Here is a 20,380-nt window from a genome sequence, read left to right as displayed (position 1 = left end):
AAATCTTCACCTTTCAGTAAAAACGACGCCCAATCCTAAGCTTCTGAACAGCAGGACAGCCATCGCATCTTTGATCTATCCCCTTCTACACTCAGACTGTTTCAGGACTCATCGAACGTGCCTGTGCTTGGGTAACTGATGAAAAAGTGAGAGGAAGGGAGGGAGGGCTGCCCAAATACTAAATGCGACCACCAATCTAAATGCTTGCTAGGACCGGATACCGGTGGCGAGCCTGCCTTCGCTGCCTGCCGGTTGTTCGCTATGGTAATTACAGGTAATCATAAACAATAGCCAGCCAACTAATCCACCCATAATAATAATGATAACAATAATAATTAAAGGCCCGGCCGATGAACGCAAGTTACGATGGGCGCGAATGAGTAAAGGAGACGAGTAGGTTGAGAGTCCGGTTGTTGAGTGGAAATGCGTACGCTAAAGTAAGTTGCCGGCAACTTTGATGTCTTGGATTGAAATACAACAAGAGGGAAACAGAACGAGAACAAACTACGAATATTATAGTGAGCAGCAACGGATATAGAAATGAAATAAATATATGGTATGGTCGTATAATTCGAAAAAGCCAAAGACGTCAAAGGGTGGTGTAGTGAAAATACTGCAATCAGGAATGGACAAAAAGAAAAAAGACCATCTTCTGCCGAAAATTAAGTTGCAAGCTAACTATATAGCTAGAAATAGATGGACTAACACAGTAAATACAACTGCAAAGGATAAGGACGGGTCCGTTCGCATAAACAGAAAAACGTGACTACGACCATGCCGATACGTCACGGTAATTAAGGTTACACGTTATACCCCAAATATTTTGCCAAAGTATTGATAAGGTAGTCTATAAGAACTGAAACATTCACGAAACAGACGGATTTCATAAGAGTACATGATACTTTTAGACAATTGAAAGACAACTCGGTTATGGTCAAAGAATATATTGTTAGAATGTAACACTATTAGCATTTCTACCTACGTGCTTTGTTTTTTTTTTGACTACAGATTGCGAGAAAAATAAACCTAAACAACAGCCTAAGTCAACATTGCTTCTCAACTATTCCAATTCAGAATTTACTTTGAATTCCCAAAGCGACGGGTAAAATTAAGTAGTGCCCGCGGATAAGAACAATGAAAAAGTTCGTTTCGGAAGATTTGGAAAAGTTTATACCATTCTATAGAGTAAATTAAAAGTACTAAAAGTAAGCCAGGAACCGCATTGAAAAGGACTTCTTGTAAAACTATAAAAAAAGGTTGATTAAGTGGACCTTTAGGACAAACCTCCATACAAAATATCACAGCGAGACATCATATAACAAACACGAATCTCGCTTGCTTCCAGAGTAGAATATAACGCTTAAAAAATAAGTATAAAGAGAAAGCATCAAATCGAACGTTGATTACGATGGCAAACTGCAGAACGGTGAGCAAAGCAAACGTCCGTAATTTCAAAGTAGCTATATTTATGAGTAAATCAAATCTAGTTATTATCAGAATCCGTTCGGTACTGTCCTACGAGGTACAACAGAACCCTAAATCTTCACCCCCAAATCCGCCAGTTTCATCGTTAAGACAAAAATGAATTTTTCTTAAAAATAGCAATCCGATTGGACCGATCACCGACCTGCGAAGCGGCGAAAATGAATTAAAAAAAAAAAAAGAAAAAAGAAACGTTTCCGGTTAAAAATATGTTTCATTTCAACAACTGCACTTCTAGCACCGGAAGATCGAACTGAATCGCTCCGAAGATATTTGTTTGAAGATAGTGGAGAAGTCACACGTGTTCTTCATACTGGACAATCCGGAAGATTTCCTTAATTGACACAGTTTGTGTTTGGCTTAAAAAAGATGCCAGCCAGATTTTAAAAGCATGCCTCGATGAATAAACTAGTCACTGTTTATTGAATTCTGCCTTATACCTAGATGACAAAAATGTTATAGGGGAAATGCTACCTCTGTATCCGGAAACGAGTCACCGGCAATGTGCATTGCAATGGATTTACGTAACTATTTTAGGTAGTTAAATTTCTTTTAATACATGTAAAAACATGCGACGTATCGTTTGAAACGTACCGTACAGCTGATTTTGCACGCCATCATTTCGATGGTATCGAAGTATCATTATAAATGTTAATGCATAGTATGGTAGTTCTCAGTTAGCTATAGAGAACCCGACCTGATTTTAAAGGATCACTTCTTGCGCTATTATCCGAGGTACTCAATCAAGGCCCCGCCATTAACGCAGATTGAAACGAAGCCTGAGGAGCTGTTCACATTATAGTAGTTAACAATATCGTGAAGTACACCACGATTTGTGACTATTCATGGCAAAATCAGGCTGTCATTTGAATTTCGTTCGATCAGATTAATGAGAGACACGACTGCAACAGCGAGTGAGGTAGGGGAGTCGTCCAGACAATCCTAAAAGAGATGACACATTAAAGAAAACCCTAAAAAGCTAGGACAAGCCAGTTCATGAAGAAATGCCCTAGGTGTTATATCCAGTGTGTCCTATAACCATTTCCTTAATATTATTCAGGTAGGTTATAAGTAACAAAATATTTACGTTTATCTAATAATAATTTAGCTAATAAAGGAACGTCTAACAATAAACAATGGTTGAGCAATAGACATGACAGAAATTATCAGAATGTGTTTTTACTGAGCGCTTTATCTACGAGTTCTTCTTTAACCGAAATTGTTCTCTCAAGTAGACTTTAACTGCTTGAGATTTCCAGGCTGCCCGCACGAGATTCGAAAACGGCCTACTAAAAAATTCCACAAAGATCAGACGCCAGCAACACGACGAAGAAACGCGACGGTCGCTGGAGTCATCGCTCCATGACGCTTCTTCCTTCGCCTCGACTCGTTCAGCTGTCGTTCTCTCTCTCGCCGCCTCGGAATCGGAGCCTACCGAAGTTGCTCCCAACTACTCATTCTCCATATGCAGAGAGCGCAGTACCTCCATCCACTCCAGCTCCACTATCAAAGGCAATGCTACCGGCACAAGCACGACTCTGGATGCAGCGCCCCCTAGACGCCCTCGCGCTCCAGCGGCGGGGGGGGGGGGGGGGTCAGGCCGGGAGGCCATAGCCAAAACACTCCCGTCTCGGCCTTCAGTCCGAGAGACCGGGCCGAACTGAATGCCGGCTGTATGGCTGCCAACACGACGCTCGTCGTAGCTGCGGCCATCCTGCTGGCCACAGCCGTCTACCTAAATACTCTGCCAGCAGATTTTGCCTACGATGACAACCGTGCAATCGTATCGAACCAAGACGTCCGACCAACGGAGCCTCTGCGGAACGTGTTTACTAACGATTTCTGGGGCACGCCACTGCGTCATTCCGGATCGCACAAGTCGTATCGGCCACTGTGTGTGTTATCCTTCCGGCTAAACTACCTCCTCAGTGGAATGGACCCCCGAAGCTATCATCTGTTAAACGTGCTACTTCACGCTATGGTAGCGGCATTATTCGCGTGGCTGGCTGGAACCCTGTTCGCCTGGGAAGAAGTGCCGACGTTCCTGGCGAGCATCATGTTCGCTTCACATCCGGTCCACACGGAGGCAGTAGCAGGCGTCGTGGGACGTGCGGATGTGGGCGCCTGCGCTTTTTTTCTTGTTGCGCTCTTCTCGTATATGAAATATTGTGAAAGTCGCGACGATTCCGTCAGCGTAGAGTCAAAACAGCATAAAAAGACCTATCTCCGAACGACGCTCGGCCTGACAATGGCAAGCATGCTAACAAAAGAACACGGTATCACCGTTTTATCGGTGTGTGCAGTGTACGATCTACTCGTGGCGCAACGTTGTAACCTAACGGATATCGTGAACCTCCTACGGAATAAGCGGAAAAAAGGATTACACCTTGAGGGGATAGTGAATTTGGCTTGTACCGCTATGGTACTTCTAGCGCTTCGTGTTTACCTCATGGGATTGTCGCCGCCAGCGTTCTCCAGCTCAGACAATCCGGCAGCCGATGATAAGTCATTGTTGACTCGCACGTTGACGTTCCTATATTTACCAGTGGTCAATCTTCAGCTGTTGTGCTATCCGAAATGGCTGTGTTTTGATTGGTCAATGGGCTCCATCCCGCTAATTCGCTCCTTCCAAGATCCGCGCAATATGCTGTCGCTTTTCCTCTACGCGGTGCTTACGTTCATCACGAGCCGGCTCTTGCGTGCAGTGAACGCCCGCGCCGACATCACGTGTAACGTGAATAACAACAACGAGCCATGTCAATGTGAAACGAATGTTCGGATTGACGCTAGCGTACTGGGTATGGCGATGTTGGTACTGCCGTATCTGCCTGCATCAAATCTGTTCTTCTACGTGGGCTTCGTTGTCGCCGAACGTGTTCTTTATATTCCGTCAATGGGCTATTGCATTCTGATCGCTATCGGCGCGGATTACCTGTACAAGAATATGCCCAATATCAAATACATTTGGATAGGTACACTTGCGTTGCTCGTGATCAGTTATATGGCACGAACCATGCAACGCAATGAAAACTGGCTCAATGAAGAAAGTTTATATCGCTCCGGAATTACGGTTAACCCCCCTAAGTCCTACGGCAATCTGGGAAACATTCTCAGCCAAGCGGGACGGAAAAGTGAAGCCGAGCAGGCATATCGCAAGGCGCTACAGTATCGTCCAAATATGGCAGATGTTCACTATAATCTTGGCCTACTCATGCACGAACAGGGTCGGTATGATGAGGCTCTTGAAAGCTACCAATTGGCAGTCCAATATCGACCCACACTTGCTCTAGCCCATTTGAACATTGGTTTAATTCTCGTCATTCTTGGACGGAAATACGAAGCTGAAACCGTTTTTAAACATACCGCCGGCATTGATGGTACCGGTTTGAAAGATCCGAAACTTCACGAGGCAACCAAGACTTCTGCACTGTACAACCTGGGTAAACTGTACGCCGACGACGGCAAGCATCGTCTGGCCTTGAAAGTATTTGAACGTGCTGTTACCACGATGCCCCGCTCATACCAACCTCAATCGCTCTATAATATGATTGGCGAGACTTATGCCCGTATGGAGAATTTTTCCGAAGCAGAAAAGTGGTACCTGGAAGCCCTCAAAGTCAAGCCTGACCATGTACCCGCGCTATTAACGTACGCCAAACTTCTGGCCCGTGTTAATAAGTCTGCCGACGCAGAAAAGCACTTTAAGCGAGCGATCGAAATCCGGCCGGGTGACACCGCCTCGTATCGTCATTACGGCCAGTTTCTTCAAGACCACAAGCGGTACCGTGACGCAGCCAACGTGATTCTTAAGGCAGCCCGCCTAGTTTCGTACGATTTTGAGACGGTGTTCGCGGCCGCGAGCGCCCTCCGTGAGGCGGGCCGCAATCAAGAGGCGGAGTCTCTGTACAGAAAGGCCGCCCAACTCCGGCCTCGCGACCACGTCGCCCATCTCAATCTTGGCGCCATGCTTCACGTCAACGGCAAGTTGGCCGAGGCCGAATCTGCCTATCTGGCCGCGTTGGACATACGGCCAGGTGATGGCCAGACCACCAGCAATCTGGCCAAACTGAAACATTTGCTCAATAAACAATAAAAATCACATCGAAATCAAAATCAGAGTCGCCGACCTAAAGTTCACAAAGATAGTGTAGAGGATTTGGAACGTCAAACACAACGGCAAAAACGGCAGAAGCGACAACAACAACGACGACGACGACGGCGACAGGCCAATCGGGAGCAGGTGACTTCAGCGGACCTTTCGAGCCTGCGCATGAATAATAACGACTACAAGAGACATTCGTAAAAATCGACAGAGCTATTTAACTCGAAGGGTATTTCTTGATTAGACGACGTTCATGCGATGGCCGCGAGAACGAACGTGGGGAACGGAAAGTTTTTGTACAGTAACTACCGGTGATACGTGGCTAGCAAATAGTCCACAGAATCGAAAGGAAGATGTCGGTACCGTACTATTAAGACTGGCATGAACTCCTTCTCATCAGATCCCTTCGAAGAAGACTAGTAAATCTGCGATGTACAACCTGGTGGAAAACTCGTTGAACAGTATTGGTGGGCGGTGCTACTTGTTCAAAAAAAAACTTGTTCTCTCGGTAAAAGAATCTTGTTTACGTGAATTCATCATCGTAACGTATACTTCGATCCGTGAAATATCACTTCCGTTCTAGAAATGACTATAACCACTAATATTTTTATGAAATTTTTCAGTTTTGCAAGAAAGACTTAGAAAAACAAGACACCTGGGAGCCGAAACTCGCGAATGAATCACGCCCAAAATGGATAACACCGATGGAAGGCGTCGGTTGTTACGATAGGGACAATATGTGCAAGAAATGTATATATTAACTGTAAATAAATTTAATATACATGCCGAAGATTACGATGAGCTTTCTGTGTTGTTATTTCAGAACATGCAAGCATATACTTGATTTAGTATATTCCGAGGTCATATCTGGCTTTCGGTCGTCTTTAATGGAGCTAAATACTGCTACTGAACAGACTAAAATCTTTAAAAAAAATGACCAACGTCTTTCCCCAGTTGTCCTTGGTTCATTTCTGCATGTATTTAGACAGATTGGCGTTTAGACTTGACAAAATGTTAGACTATCCAGTTCTGACCCTGAAGATAACCCTGACATTTCCAAATAAGCCATTCGGCCCACTGCTTTGAGGAAAGCTGAATAAACTAGGCTGCCAAACGAAATGGTGTAAACGAGAATGAGATAAAAAATTTACCTAGGCGAGCGACGTGAGTAGTTCTTCAAGCTTCACCTTTAGTATTAAAGTGCAAACAATTTATTTGTACAGCTGCTGGTTTATAACACATATTAAGGTCGCAGGCAACGTTTCACTTGCAAGGATGCCAGGTCAATTCTCTGCCGGGTTCCCATATAGCTTCGAACGCTTCATTTACGTATTTTCAAGGCCCTAGACATATGTTAGTCGTCGAATCTGCCGGTAATTAAATAAAAATTTCACCTGTTAGTTGAAAATTCTGGAAAAACAAAGCCTATTTCTATCACAGCCGACAAAATAAGATCCTCTTGTTCTAGCACGTGTCAAGAATGGTATAAAGTTCTAATATGTGTTCCAATATGGATATGTGATCCAAAAAAAGATAAGGTCACTTGCTACAATACAAAGTAAAACAGTAACATTATTGCACGACACAATCTCCGGTTAGCCCATCCGGGCAAAGAAGGCGCCGATTGGACTGAGCGACATCATGCTTTTAGACTTTCTTTGAAGACGGAAATTTATATAAACGAGCCAACGACCATGCGAACTTTGTAAGAGGAAATCGGGTCTGAAATTTAGTCATAGTGATGCCAATTGGTGATTGAAAATATCGTAGTATTGGGCTTCACCAGATAACTCGTCCCATATTTAACGCTCACACGTCCACTTCAAATCAAAATTCTAATACTGAAATAGAATTTTTTCTTCAGAATTTTAATATTGTGCCCTTGTTGGGATACCCGACACATAATGCCACTTATCAAGTTTTTAATATAGCTTTATTATGTCAAAAAGGGATTCATAATAGTAGAGGCGGTATGTGACGGTACGGCAAAAGGTTATTTATCTTTAGTGAGTAAAGCAGTGTACATAAAGTTGGCAGGGGCATTGTTCTTGTGCAGACATCTGGACACTTCCATACATCGAGCTATTACCTTTACGAAACTTTGGTTCTGCCAATTACTTCGTCCAATATTTAAAAATGTTTCACTCTTTAGATGCTGGCAAGGCTAAAGCGATACGTCGTTCCCTTCGAGTGCACAACACCGGTAGAGTCTTTCAGAAGACTATTTAAAACTTAGTCTATTAGTTGTACGACGGCAGAAAGAAGCATTACACTATCAATCACGCTCGTACTAACAAATGAATACTCCATTTTTTAAAATGGCGCATTTATCATCTGACAGAAACATGCCGTTATCATGGCACCAACAAAAAATATAGTCCACGACTGCAACGCTTCATAGGAACGTTCATTCGATTCACAAAAGACTGTCAACGTGTCCGAAGGTCCTTTAGCAACTATCGGTTAATGTCTAGAGCCGATATAGCATATCAGAGTGGTAAGATACAACTTTTCTACGGGGACATCAGAAATAGGTGGCTAAGACTGGCTTACCTTACTATCGACTTTAAAACTACTATAAACGACTATAAAAATGGAACGATGTTTGTTTTCTAGCAACCCATTATGATCTACTCTATAAACCGCACTTTTCTGGTCAAAATATATGCGCTGTCTACGGTACATAATCTTGACACGTTTCTAAGAGTTGCGTGTAAGTATAGCAGTATGGAATAAAACCGTGGTGTGCTGGATGTAAAAAAAGTCAATAATTTTTCCTCTGAATAAATCACCGATTTTTATTCAAAAACGTTACAGCCTAGGCCATCGATTCTCGAAATTGGTTTGCCGAAATAACTCAAGTTCGATAGCATCAGCATACGACCTACCAAATATTGAATAAAAAAGGCCTTTTTTATGAAAAAAAAAATGGCGAATCGTTTCAAGAGTACAATTATTATAAAATGTAGCTTCAGGCATCTTAACACATCCAAAATTACAGATGTGCAGATTTACTACTACGTCCAGAGGAAGCTGCAAGAGGAAGAAATGCCGGCCTCTTAAAAAAGGTACTCGATAAGAAAGTTTGCAGCGCGATCTGACCGTTCTAAAATCGCTAAATAGGCACCACGTCTTAAACAGCCTGAGAATGAACGGCCATGTTTGAAATTGAAGTTTCGATTTAGTTAACACCCTCTTTTTACAATTTCTAGGACAAGGTGTAGATATTGGTGGATCAAAATGCGTGTCATCCTTAATAAATGCAATTTGGGACTGAATTTTGCGAATATAAGCGTCTGGATCGATGGGTTGGGTAAAACTTTGAACAGAAAAATAAAATCATACTTTACTTTCGTACAGTCGCTAATATCTGTTAACAGGGTTGCGAGCAGCAATTCTGTCTCAGTTAATCTTCTTATCAATCTACCTGTCCATGTTCATCAAGAAATAAACATTATGTACTCTATAAGCGTTGGAAGATATAGCCTTATGATATGTTTCAATGGGAGAAGAACGCGGGATTGTATCAACTAACTGAATCAGTGTAAGAAACCAAAAATAGGTTCATGCTCAAGTTTGAACACATGAAATAAGTTCAAACGGGTCGTTATTATAACCGCGGTTTACAAATACGTATTGCTTCGTCATGTGGAACAGCGGTTGCCCGGTCTACGTTGGGTAAATGAAAATTACCATGAACTACTATAACTTAGAAAATTAAATACATCTTTACTATTGCAAATTTAACCATTTCTTAGATGAGCTAGGTAAATTGATGTTCTGGAAGATCCAACTCTATTGAAATCACTTCATTTTTACGGCACATCAACATAACCCATTTTATGAATCCTATTCAAGGCATAATAATGCCAAATTCAAGTTTAGGTTTGTGTTAGTTTTTGCGGACCGAAGGTCATGCTACGCACTCTAGATCATTGAGTTAAAACACGGGTATCACATCGCAGACATAGTTCAGCAGCAAATGTAAAAGCTAAATATATTTGTGTTACCTACAAAGGCCCACAAGCAAAACATCCTTGCAGGAGCGATTTGTTTTTTTGTTCTGACGTTATTAAAATATACACCTATGAACAACCAATAGCAATGACTTAGACATTGTCTATTTCTTTCTCAATACCAGTATAAACCAATACTAGTAAGTGTTTTTCCCAAACAAGGCAGAAATTTTCCCTTTTTCGATCTAAATCAACCAACAAAAAACTACAGCAGAGGATATTGAGGGTCGACGTTTTCAGGCACCTCATTTTCAACGTTTCGTGCGGTCGTCATGTCGTCGAACACTCCTCCTCCTGTTTTCATACAATATCGTGAAAAGCTAATGAGTACGTATAACTAACTACTTTCAATTAAAAAGAGAAAATAAACGTATTCTCTCTAATAGTAGTTCACCTACGTCAAATTATTGAACTGACTAACCGTGTCCCGCGGTAACGTACGAAAAGTGGATATCCTTTATTGCTAATTTTCATCCTACATACAGGTATTTGTATTGTCCTGCAGGCGTCCTGCGTACTCCTATACAAATACAAATCTAACTATTTCCAAAGCTTTCCAAAATTCCAGCAGCAAAAATAACTGTAGCAATTGATATCAAATTTAAAGCCAAGACTATCTATTGTGTTTAAACTAGTTTGCCCTAAAGAAAAGTCTATTTACAATTCCAATAAACTTTCTCTGATGTTGTTGTATATATAACATTCACCAATACTACAAACACAGTTACCAGATAATTTGCCACACGCGGAGTAAATGAAAACGAAAAATTTCAACATCGAGTCAAAGCCACTCGTTGTCTTGAAATCATTATAAACCGACTGAGATTCAATAGCAGAACTTGCAATTACTAATCGCACAACTACGTAGAGATAGGTTTTCATCCTTGCAGAGTCGATCTGATCACTTACCTGTCCTCAACTTAATATCGCAAAGTACTTTTTCCTAAATCATAAACCATAATTAAATGTATATGTATAACTGAGTACGCGAAAAAAATTTTAACGGCCCTACTATTTCTTAATATATTAAAATATATATAAAATATATATTAAAATATTTTGATTGAACGAATATGCTTGTTGCACGTTATAGCATCGAAAACGTATTGACTAGCCCTACTCACTATGGTGCATTTTGGGTCGGCAGTCAGTCCCCCACCGAATCGGCTATAAAACTTAACATTGAATCTAGTAAAATTTATTTCAAATAAGAACACTTCATTTCATATTTCAAATAAGTATTGTTTTCTTTTTCAAAACCAATCATTGCTTTCAAGTTGTTCATCTTCATTTAAATGTTACACTTATCTTCACTAAGTTGTATTTAATTGAATACCAGTCCTATTATGGGGTACGTGTACAGTCATTATCTTTTCTCCGTTGAGGCAGATTAGATTGTTTGGTGTTTTTCTACAAAAACTTATTTTAGACTGGGACAGCGCGTTTCAATTTACGTGTACACGGTGGCGCCATCTAGCGGCTTATTGGTAAATCTAATGACAAAACAAGACTTCGCAGAGAAGCAAGCTCTATTCAAACCGGGCTGTTACGTGTTTGTCGTCTCGTTTATAAATGCAGTGCAATCCAACCTTTGGTCGTTCATGGCCTAGCGCATTCAACTCGATACGATAAAGTTCCATTACGATATGAAATTATGTCGAGTAAATAAGTAATAGATCTAAAAATCTTGAGCCAAGGTTGTGGTGACGTCTACCTCTAAGTTCACAATGCTTACATACAATCCGGTGAGTGACACTAACCGATGGGGCGGGGGGGTGGTGGGGGTGGGAGTAAAGGGGAAAACCGTTAAGAGTAAATCACTGATTAGATTATGTGCTCGTAAACAAAGAACGATTAAAAATTTCAAAATTTACTTTTGAAGGTAGATTTTACCATTAGAAACTTTAGATTTGTCCGTAGTTTAAACATAATGCGCATATCAGCATCCTAGTTATTGTCAGGTATAAACTCCATGATTGCAGTTACAGTAAGCAATTACTTTTTGGTGTATATTTGTATAAAATGTTTAACTAAGGGTTTCATAGTTTGAGTGTTAACGACAGCTTGTTTAAGTCAACCTGCCATAGATAAAGGCTACGGAGAAATGTGTATTCTAGCTTGAAAAAAAGAGTCATTTCGAGCATTTTCTATTGGTATAAATAACTTCGCTTCTATAAGAGCGAGCTCCCAAAATAGGGACGACTGGGACGGGATTGCAGTCTTTGCATTTTAGTCACTTATTCACTTCAGTCAGGAGAAGAGCTAACATAAATTCATCTGATGCTAGCATCGTTTGTTCACAAGCCTCTAGGCGCACAAAGGTGCATAAGGCTAAAATAAAAACAAAAAGAATCAATAAAAGTTTTTAGATCATGTATCTCGAAGTTTTTTGCCTTGGAAATAACGCTGAATGTCAAGTTCAAGTATCAACAATGATCTCAAAAAGACTGTTCTTTTCTATCTATTTACTTAGGGGTAACTTTCTTATCGATGAATAGTTCTCTCTTAGATGATACATTCAGTATTACAAATATATTCGTGATGAAAGACACCTTCTATGGAAATGTTTTTTTTTTTTCTTATTTATTAGCTGCCGACTAACAGCGTATATAAAACGTGACTCACTGGAAACATAACCTACCCTATATGAACTCGCCTTGAATAATGATCTTACGATGTCTTACCTCAACATGTTGTCAATACCCCATGTTCAAGTAAATTTCACACCGTTTTACGGTAAGATGCAAAAGTGTGCCCTGCCCACATGGCTAACGATCTAATATACGGACCGATATTTACACACGTTATCGTTTTAAGAAGTTTTTCGAACGGTTTATATAAGTCATCATTCATCAAGAACGCTCATTATAAGAACTACTGACGACTTCCAGGGAAGAGTATTTGCGTTATAGTACAATTCGAATGTTCGAAATAGCTATTTCACTATCCTAAATTTCGGAACGTTCATGAGATTAGGTCTCGGTAATTATGATTGTGCTAAGGAAACACTTGACTTGTGGACAAAAAAACCCTAACGATGAAAACCAATGTTCCAGACCAACGTCTGCGTTTGGTACTTACCGTTAACAGAAACTATAGCTGAGTTTTTATCAGTTTGTATCAAACCTTAGATAGACCTAAATTTACTGGTCATAGTGCAGCACTGTTGGTATGGTACTAAAAGCTATATCTACATTGTGATGCGAGCAACTTTTGCAGAATGTACCTTTCGTCGAGTCGTTGAAACTAGTTCCGGGCGTTCAAATCCGAGTAGATGGACGTCCAAACTCTGACGCCAGAGCGTAAGTAACAGTTCAGGCAGCATATATTATCTATAGTGTATATTTTAGATAAGTCTTGGATAGAACCTCGGATAGCTCCTGTTGATTGGTAATTAGGCAGTGATAAAGTGGAGATACCGAGACCTGCCGTAGAAGGAGCAGCAGAGACTTAATAGTGGAAAAAATGCATTAATTTTGAATAAGTTTTACCTCGATACTAGAGTACCAATACATCTTGCACTATATGATTAGTTGTTATTTTTGTTATGCAGCTTTGCGATTAACCTGCAACAGGGTCCTGGTTTAAATCCTCGTTCACCAATTATACTGCATTTAGCTGCTTTATTCGAAGGATTCACTGGAGAAACCGGACGTGTGGTACGAAATCACCTAGTTGGAGAACACTGGGGTGTAGAGGAGAATCACGGACCTTCAATGCCCTTTGCTAGAAACAAGCCTTTCAGCGTACTTTTGCTGGTCCAGGACGCCCATTACAAGGTGTAGACAAATTATTGAAATACTAGTCGTGTTGCGCTACGCAAAAAATACCATTACGTTTATTCTTAAATCAGCAGTAGATTTTCGCTTTGATAACATGGCGAAAAACCCGAAACTCCATAGGTTACATTGTACCCGGGAAACTCCATATTTTATGCCCCTTGAATTCAATACGACGTCGGATTTGTTTATTTTTTCATCACCACAACCAGTTACCCGCAATTAACTATTTTGTGATACGCTGTTGTTGCTTTCTCAGATCGCTGTAGATGGGATACACTTCTGTGATTTTTTCCACCGACTTCCGTATCTCACCTGTACACATCTCGTGATAGATGGAGATGTTACCCTTAACCTAGTCGAGGTGACCCAAACATCGGCCATTGATACTGACCTCCCGACGGCGCCACCTGAGGTAAAAGTAACTTTTATAGTTATGCAACAGAATTGTTAAAGATGCTACAGTGGTTTCAAGTTATGCATACTTCATCTTCTATGTACGCATGAATCTAAGCTTTTCAAGTATTTCACTATTACAATTAGTAAATGTTATGCTGGTAACGGTTTTCGATTGTACACGTTTTTCAACTTGGTTATAATACAATGGCAAAATGTTCCTTACATAAGCTATATTAGGTTAAGGGCAGCGTTCCTATAGTGAGTACTATATATAATGCTCGGACGAAGCTACAGTTTTTTGAAGCTTACTTATATAAGTATATAAATAGCTATCGATGTCTTAAAAATACAAACGAACCTAGCTAACAAACAAACAAACTCCGTTAAGCTGTGGCTTAACAGTAACTTTTTTGGCTAGTAACAACTACAGTTAGGTGCGAAGATTCTGTGTACGTAACACGTAGGTTTCAACTACGAGCTGGTCTTAATAACTTTTAGCCGGACATTAAACTTTAAGACCGTCCTTTTTGTTGGCTAGGGTTCTTAGCATCGACTAGTCCAGCACTAAAGCAAGTTTCTTCAGGTACTTATCTTCAAAGATTATTAAGGTGTTGTATGGAGGAGAGTTGGGCATGAGAAAGTATTAGAGTGACTCGTACGAAAATAGCCATATTTTCCATAGGAACCACACTATGCTTCCATCAACAATATGTCAACTCGAGCGTTCGACACAGCATATCAAACCATCGATAAAGAATCATATACTTCATTGTAATTTATCTGAAGATATTATTCTAAATCGAAATCGATAAGATAAATCTTGGGGCAGATTTTACAGGAACTGTCAACGTAAGTAGCTCAGTTACTACAATATTCAATAGCTAAAACTAATATCCAAATGCTATTAACTAGAGCGTATTAATTCGTTGAGAGAATCAGGAGACCCTGTAACAGCTTTTCCCGTTTGGCCACGTAACTTCCAAACCTTAATCCTTTCGTTTAGTTCGTTAACGTCCGGTCCCAGAGCTATCTCGCTCGCACATGCTTAGATTGCATAACGTATTGATACAACATTTGTCCGTAACTCTCCATATTTTCCGTCATATTCTACTTGCCATTGATTCGGGGTCCACGTGAAGCCCTGATACACAGTGCACCCATAATCTGTGACGTCATCGCTGATAACACGACTCTCTACCCGTTCTCAGTCATCATGCGGCATTTTCTTTGCCCCTTCACGTTCAGTCTTTCCTACTTACACTCCTTTCATTGGACCGACGACGGCTTTGCCGTCCGCAACGGCACTGACACGCAGCGGATGTTTCATACACGTCTCACACATGGAAATAAATGAAGTTATTAGCTGATTTCCTATAAGATTATACATTATCTTATTATTCTTCACCGATGCATAGACACTGTGCCCTGTAGTGATGCACGAAAAGCTGATGACATTTTTCTATAGTTGGTGAGTTCTGTTTTAGAACGCTGACATCGCTGGTCTGAGTCTAACACGCGGAAACATTTCTGCATCCGCAATAATTATCTTGTACCGACCATATTACAGCAAGAACAAACCTCTCACTTAGCATCCAAATCAATGTCGATATTTGAGTCGGCGACTGGGGTCATCAATTCACTCTTACGAAAGGCGCATTTAGACACCACGGCAGCGATTATTTGTTATATCCGCCGTCTGTTGCTAGTCCGACCGATCCCAACTAGCTGTAGGACAACACGTCAAAAGGCTCGCTGACACAGCCACTTCCTGCTGTAGTCACTTTGCTCCTTGCCATCTAGGCCTACTGCATCAGACAGAACGTGCGAGAAGAGTGACAGTGAAGGCCCGTAGCGATGTCAATGATTTGTGAAGCAGTTGTCCCACTACTGTCGAACTTCAATTGAGTACGTTAACTGATGCAGTGCAAGTTGACAAAGCGACATTGGGGTTCGATGGTCTGAGTCATTTAGTGTTTGTAACTTGGAACTGATTTGTTGTATGTACGTCGATTGAGAAGAGAGCCAAAGGGTTAAGAAAAATCGAGAAGTCAGTGTTTTTTATAGCATGATCTATGTTCTAGAACAGCTAACGGAGTCAACTTAAAATCATAATGGTTAGTAACTTAAAGCATTCACTGTGACTCAAGTTACGATGCATTAACACATGGTGCTTATTCATAGCTTAACAGCTGATACTTGATATACGAATATACCTGCCTTAATAGTACTCAAAATAATAGAGGACATACTAGAAAAAAATGTGTAGATGCTGGGCTTTTGTCTGCCATCATAACTGACTGCTGTGCTTGAAGTTTCTCACAGTTATTCAGCACGGGAATAGTAGTAGAATTCGTCACTCGAAGGTCAATGTTAGCGCATTACCTGTTCGTGTAATTCGTAATTTTGCCTGACTTGGAGCCGTAGAATTGTGCATGATACCGATCGAACCTTAACACACTGTTTGTTTACGCAACAAATCTTCCAGGTGGCTGTCTAGTTGGATTTGTTCTGTCCGTAACTGCGTGGGTTGTTGGAAAACTTTATTATAAAAAAAGAAGTTAGCCTCGGAGCCTTTACTTTCTGTACTTGTCTTTACTGGAACTGTTATATCGATAACGTGGATGGGTCCAAATTTTCTTTGTTAAAAGCAGTTATGGGAACCTTTTTACAGTGACCTTAAATAGCGTTATATTAAAATCTTATCTGGCCATATTTGGTTAGAGGACTGGAATGGGAATATAGAGCTACGAATTATATTGAGTTTCGATGCCATGTCAATAAAGTAAATAAATTACCATATCCCTATATCGTTATTTCTTGTTCACTCATATTCGACACTTCATGTTCAGATAAGACGTATTTGACCTCAGCTATTCAAAGTTCAATTTCTGTGACGGTTGATTTGGGAACATTAACACAATTCCTGTTTCTCTGCAGCCGGGCTTCGTTTCCTCGGGCAGCTTTTATCCCAACTGTTTGTACAACTACGGCGATAATAACAATTATGGACCTAGTAAGTACGGGCCTTCATGTTATTTGCAAGAGGCTTGCAACATATAGTTATGGTAGCAACGACACCAGCCGTACAGCATCTTAGTAAGATTCGACGATTTGATCTTTTTTCAAAGAATTCTCCAGATTTTTACGTTTACTTTACGGTTGCAAGGTCGTAGTCAACCACGTTGCTGCTATACCATTTGCTTATGGAGATATTATATACAGGATAAAGTAAAAAATCAGTTAACAGTAAAAAATTTCCATTTATATTTGTTAAGTTAACATAAAACTATTATAACAGCCCTGTAAGTATCCAGAAACTTGCCTTCGAAGTGCCAAGGAACTTTTGCTTCATCAACTTCCATGAGTGCAACTATTATCCAATTATTTTACTTCCAATACAGTTGAACAACGTTCTCTGGCCCATTTCTAAGCATGTTGTGTCTGACTGCTTTATTTTGCTCTTATGTTCCTATAGGTTCCGTAGCGCCCCCTTATACGTTACAATCTGTGCCGTATCCAGGCGCATGCGCCTCAAATCCAAGCTATCCACGGCCGGCTCACGGTAACGTCACGCCATACCCGCCAGCTGTTCAGCCAAGTTATCCTGCACTGGGGGGCTACCCAGCGCCCGCCGGTTTCCCTGTGCCCCCACCAACAGCAGAGTACACACCCCAACCTAGTTATCCTTCTGGTGCGGGGTGTTTACCACCAGGACCATACCCAGGATATCCTACACAACCTGGCCAACCATCTCCTGTCAATAGCAGTGGTGGCGCAGCTTTGGGCGGGTTAGGGACCGCCTTCAGCAGCAGTGGCATCGGGGCTGCCGTTGGTGCTGCCGCATCGAAAATTTTCGGCAAGAAACATCTGGTAGGCTACACCAATGGACGTACAAATAATGCGAATGAGATGTCCTCCTCTGTCGCGTGACGAATTCAAGTACAAGTACCTAAGAGATTTTCAACGCTAAGAGAGAACGATCATGAGACAATGCGTAACTCAAATATGAATAATATTAAAAAGTATATTGTTTAATTATCTTACTGGTTCTGTTTAGTTTTTACTAATTGCTGAAAGTCCAATGGACGATTCTCTGTGCTATAATATTTACGAATTCAGAGTACTACCTCGTGATGCTGTACCATTCAAATAACTGCAGATGCATTTGGTAAATTGTAGCAAAACACTTCCGGAGCACATTCTGGACATTCGTCAAGCGGTTCAGCCTTAGGTACCGTTTTGGGCGTGGGAGCTGGTGCCTTAGCAGCTGGTGCTATACTTAAACATGCTAATCCGGTAAGTGTTCAACAGAGTTAGGATACCCAATGGCAAAAAGGACTTGCTTTTTTTTTTTGCATTGATCATTATTGTTCTCGCTGTCTTGTCATTTCTACCATCGGGCGTCACCTGAGCTAGTATAATTTCGAGTCGGATTGTTTTAATGATCGCCTGAAATTATGCAGTGCTTTCCTGTGAAGCGGCATAAGGCCACTTCGCAGAAATAGAAAAGATCGATTTTCTTATATTGCCAATAAATATCAGCTGCTCTTTTTTCTCGTATTGGAACTGCTGGTGAATCTAAACTATCCCTTTGGGCTAAGTTAAACTTACTTTTCTCGATAGCAGCACGTGTTGAAATTGCTTTAGATTCTTTTGCACTGGACGAGTCAAGTTTGCCAATTTCATTAATGCCTATTATTCGTTTTTTTCCGATAGAATGCCGCCCACAATAAGGTCTTTGCCTTAAAGATATATGCATATATATATCGAAAAGTATTGTCTTGGACAGTTGAAAGACATTTATATTGTTTCCTAGAGTACATCACCGGAACCCAGGCCGATTCATGGTAGGGACCTAACACTGGATATAATTGACGTTACCAAGTGTTGTCCGCGCGACCTTCGGTGTCCTCGGTGCTAAGTTTCCATTGGCGTTTTTCGGTCTTCGTCCCTCAGACCATCTTTTTCTAAGCGAAATTGCCCTATCTCTTTGCAGTGGGAAGATAGTGAGTGAACGACTGGCTGTTGTTCATTAATTCCATTATAATGTTCTCGTGTTGGTTTCAGTTGAAGAAAATGATGAAAGCCTTCGACTACTCGAGCTCCTCCGACAGCGACTGAGCACAGTGACGCCACGTGCAGCGTTTATTTTCATAATTTAGTGACGCCATAGGCAAATGTGGTATAGACTGCACAGGCATGGACCGCTGGAGAAAGGCAGGTTATTTACTGAGGTCTATCGCGTGCAACAAAACACAATTTCGAACGATAGAATTGACCACGTACTTTACTTCTACTATGTTCCCTAAACACATTGGGCATCTTTTGATAAATGGATGCCATTGCGACTGATAACGAATGCGTCTTGTGCTGTTAGCTCGCAATATAAGCTATTGAAGAGATAGGCCATGTTCGATAGTACAGCTATAATGAATTTAATGTACGCCATTTACATAAATGTTCATATTTCTATAGATGGTATAAATTTTCCAGATGATCTAGCCGACGCAATAGCTATCTAGTTGTAAGAAATTTTCAGCGTCAAACACCGAGATGTCAAGTAGTGTGTTCTATGAAGACGAAGCGATGATAATTTGTTTTTAGGTACTATACTTGATTCAACTTATAAATTGGTTAGTTAAGTTAATCTCATAAGGTAAATATCGTAGCGCTGCATGTCAACCGGGCAAGCTTTAAATATACTGAGTGCGTACACAAACGCGATCGCTACGTATAGAAATCCAAAAGTTCAATAAAGACTTCGACAACGGGTTTTCTATTTTCTCAGATACGCATTGTCATAGAAACCAGATGTCACCGCGCCGTGTTGTCTATATTGTATCATCTATGCGTAGACATTGTTTGTCATAAATAACGTCTAGAATTTGGCAGGACCCTTTTCGCTCCGTATTTTTTTCGTATCTTTCGAACGGTAGCGAAACGGAACCTTTCAAAACTTCTTGAATATATCTTCTACATATATATATATATATATATATATGATAATCACTTAGATGTTCCGGTTCTAACGATAGCTCTACTGCCTTATTCGTGAATGGTTGATCCAACAGCTTTATGTTTGTTATCGAAGTCACTATGAAGTGATCATCCATGTACACATTGTCGTATTGCGCATAATTGATGCCATACAAAAAGTGCGATTTTTCCCCCACTCGTCAGTTAGCGAAGCTTAAAAAAAATGTAGCACAGACACGGTTTCCTGGCTCACCAACGGTCTTCATCTTCATCGTCGCAGCTGTAGCAGTAGCAGCGATTAAACTCGTAGCTTCATAACGATACGGGAACTGTCGCTAGAATATCTTTATTTATCAGTTTGACATTCTACTGGAAATTGACTGGAAGATGCGAGCGATAGGCATCTCTAATTGTCAGCTGCTATCTGTAATGTCCTATTCTATCGGGACGAACAGCGTAACATACGGAGCCGCTCTAAACGCGTATGCTATTTCTACTTCATACACGATTGCGATTATTTTCAACATTACGCTATGTTAAAAATGAAGCAAGTATGTCTCTATGGAAAACAGACGTAAGTCTATACGATTTATTCGAACAACTTCATTCGAAGTTCTTCATTCTGT

General features: G+C 40.8%; 2 protein-coding genes and 1 long non-coding RNA gene across 4 annotated transcripts; 2 read left to right on the top strand and 1 right to left on the bottom strand.

Annotated features, from left to right (window-relative positions):
• Positions 1 to 2,430: 2,430 nt before the first annotated feature.
• On the top strand, positions 2,431 to 6,385 carry LOC111269989 (protein O-mannosyl-transferase tmtc2). Its single transcript, XM_022849959.2, has 2 exons — positions 2,431 to 6,092; positions 6,208 to 6,385. Exon 1 carries the CDS (start codon positions 3,158 to 3,160, stop codon positions 5,573 to 5,575), a length of 2,418 nt encoding a protein of 805 aa, XP_022705694.2. The 5' UTR covers positions 2,431 to 3,157; the 3' UTR covers positions 5,576 to 6,092; positions 6,208 to 6,385.
• A 4,714-nt stretch (positions 6,386 to 11,099) lies between these two features.
• On the top strand, positions 11,100 to 19,595 carry LOC111269961 (galectin-4). Of its 2 annotated transcripts, none has more exons than XM_022849913.1 (8): positions 11,100 to 11,345; positions 12,820 to 12,902; positions 13,154 to 13,379; positions 13,639 to 13,794; positions 16,716 to 16,791; positions 17,254 to 17,648; positions 17,958 to 18,074; positions 18,846 to 19,595. In XM_022849913.1, exons 1-8 carry the CDS (start codon positions 11,328 to 11,330, stop codon positions 18,897 to 18,899), a joined length of 1,125 nt encoding a protein of 374 aa, XP_022705648.1. In that variant the 5' UTR covers positions 11,100 to 11,327; the 3' UTR covers positions 18,900 to 19,595. The 2 variants fall into 2 exon arrangements, with proteins under 2 accessions (XP_022705648.1, XP_022705649.1); XM_022849914.2 differs by having other exon boundaries at positions 11,102 to 11,345; positions 13,219 to 13,379.
• Positions 13,409 to 15,884, bottom strand: LOC147752185 (uncharacterized). The gene is made up of 2 exons (XR_015314786.1): positions 14,894 to 15,884; positions 13,409 to 13,789 (listed from the first exon to the last, which is right to left on the bottom strand). It is a non-coding gene; the product is annotated as an uncharacterized LOC147752185 (long non-coding RNA).
• Positions 19,596 to 20,380: the final 785 nt, after the last annotated feature.

This window comes from Varroa jacobsoni, unplaced genomic scaffold (assembly GCF_002532875.2).
Source record: "Varroa jacobsoni isolate VJ856 unplaced genomic scaffold, vjacob_1.0 scaffold_1428, whole genome shotgun sequence".
Classification (NCBI taxonomy): Eukaryota; Metazoa; Arthropoda; class Arachnida; order Mesostigmata; family Varroidae; genus Varroa; species Varroa jacobsoni.
The sequence above is the reverse complement of the archived record's forward strand: the minus strand, read 5'-3'. Positions and strand labels throughout refer to the sequence as shown.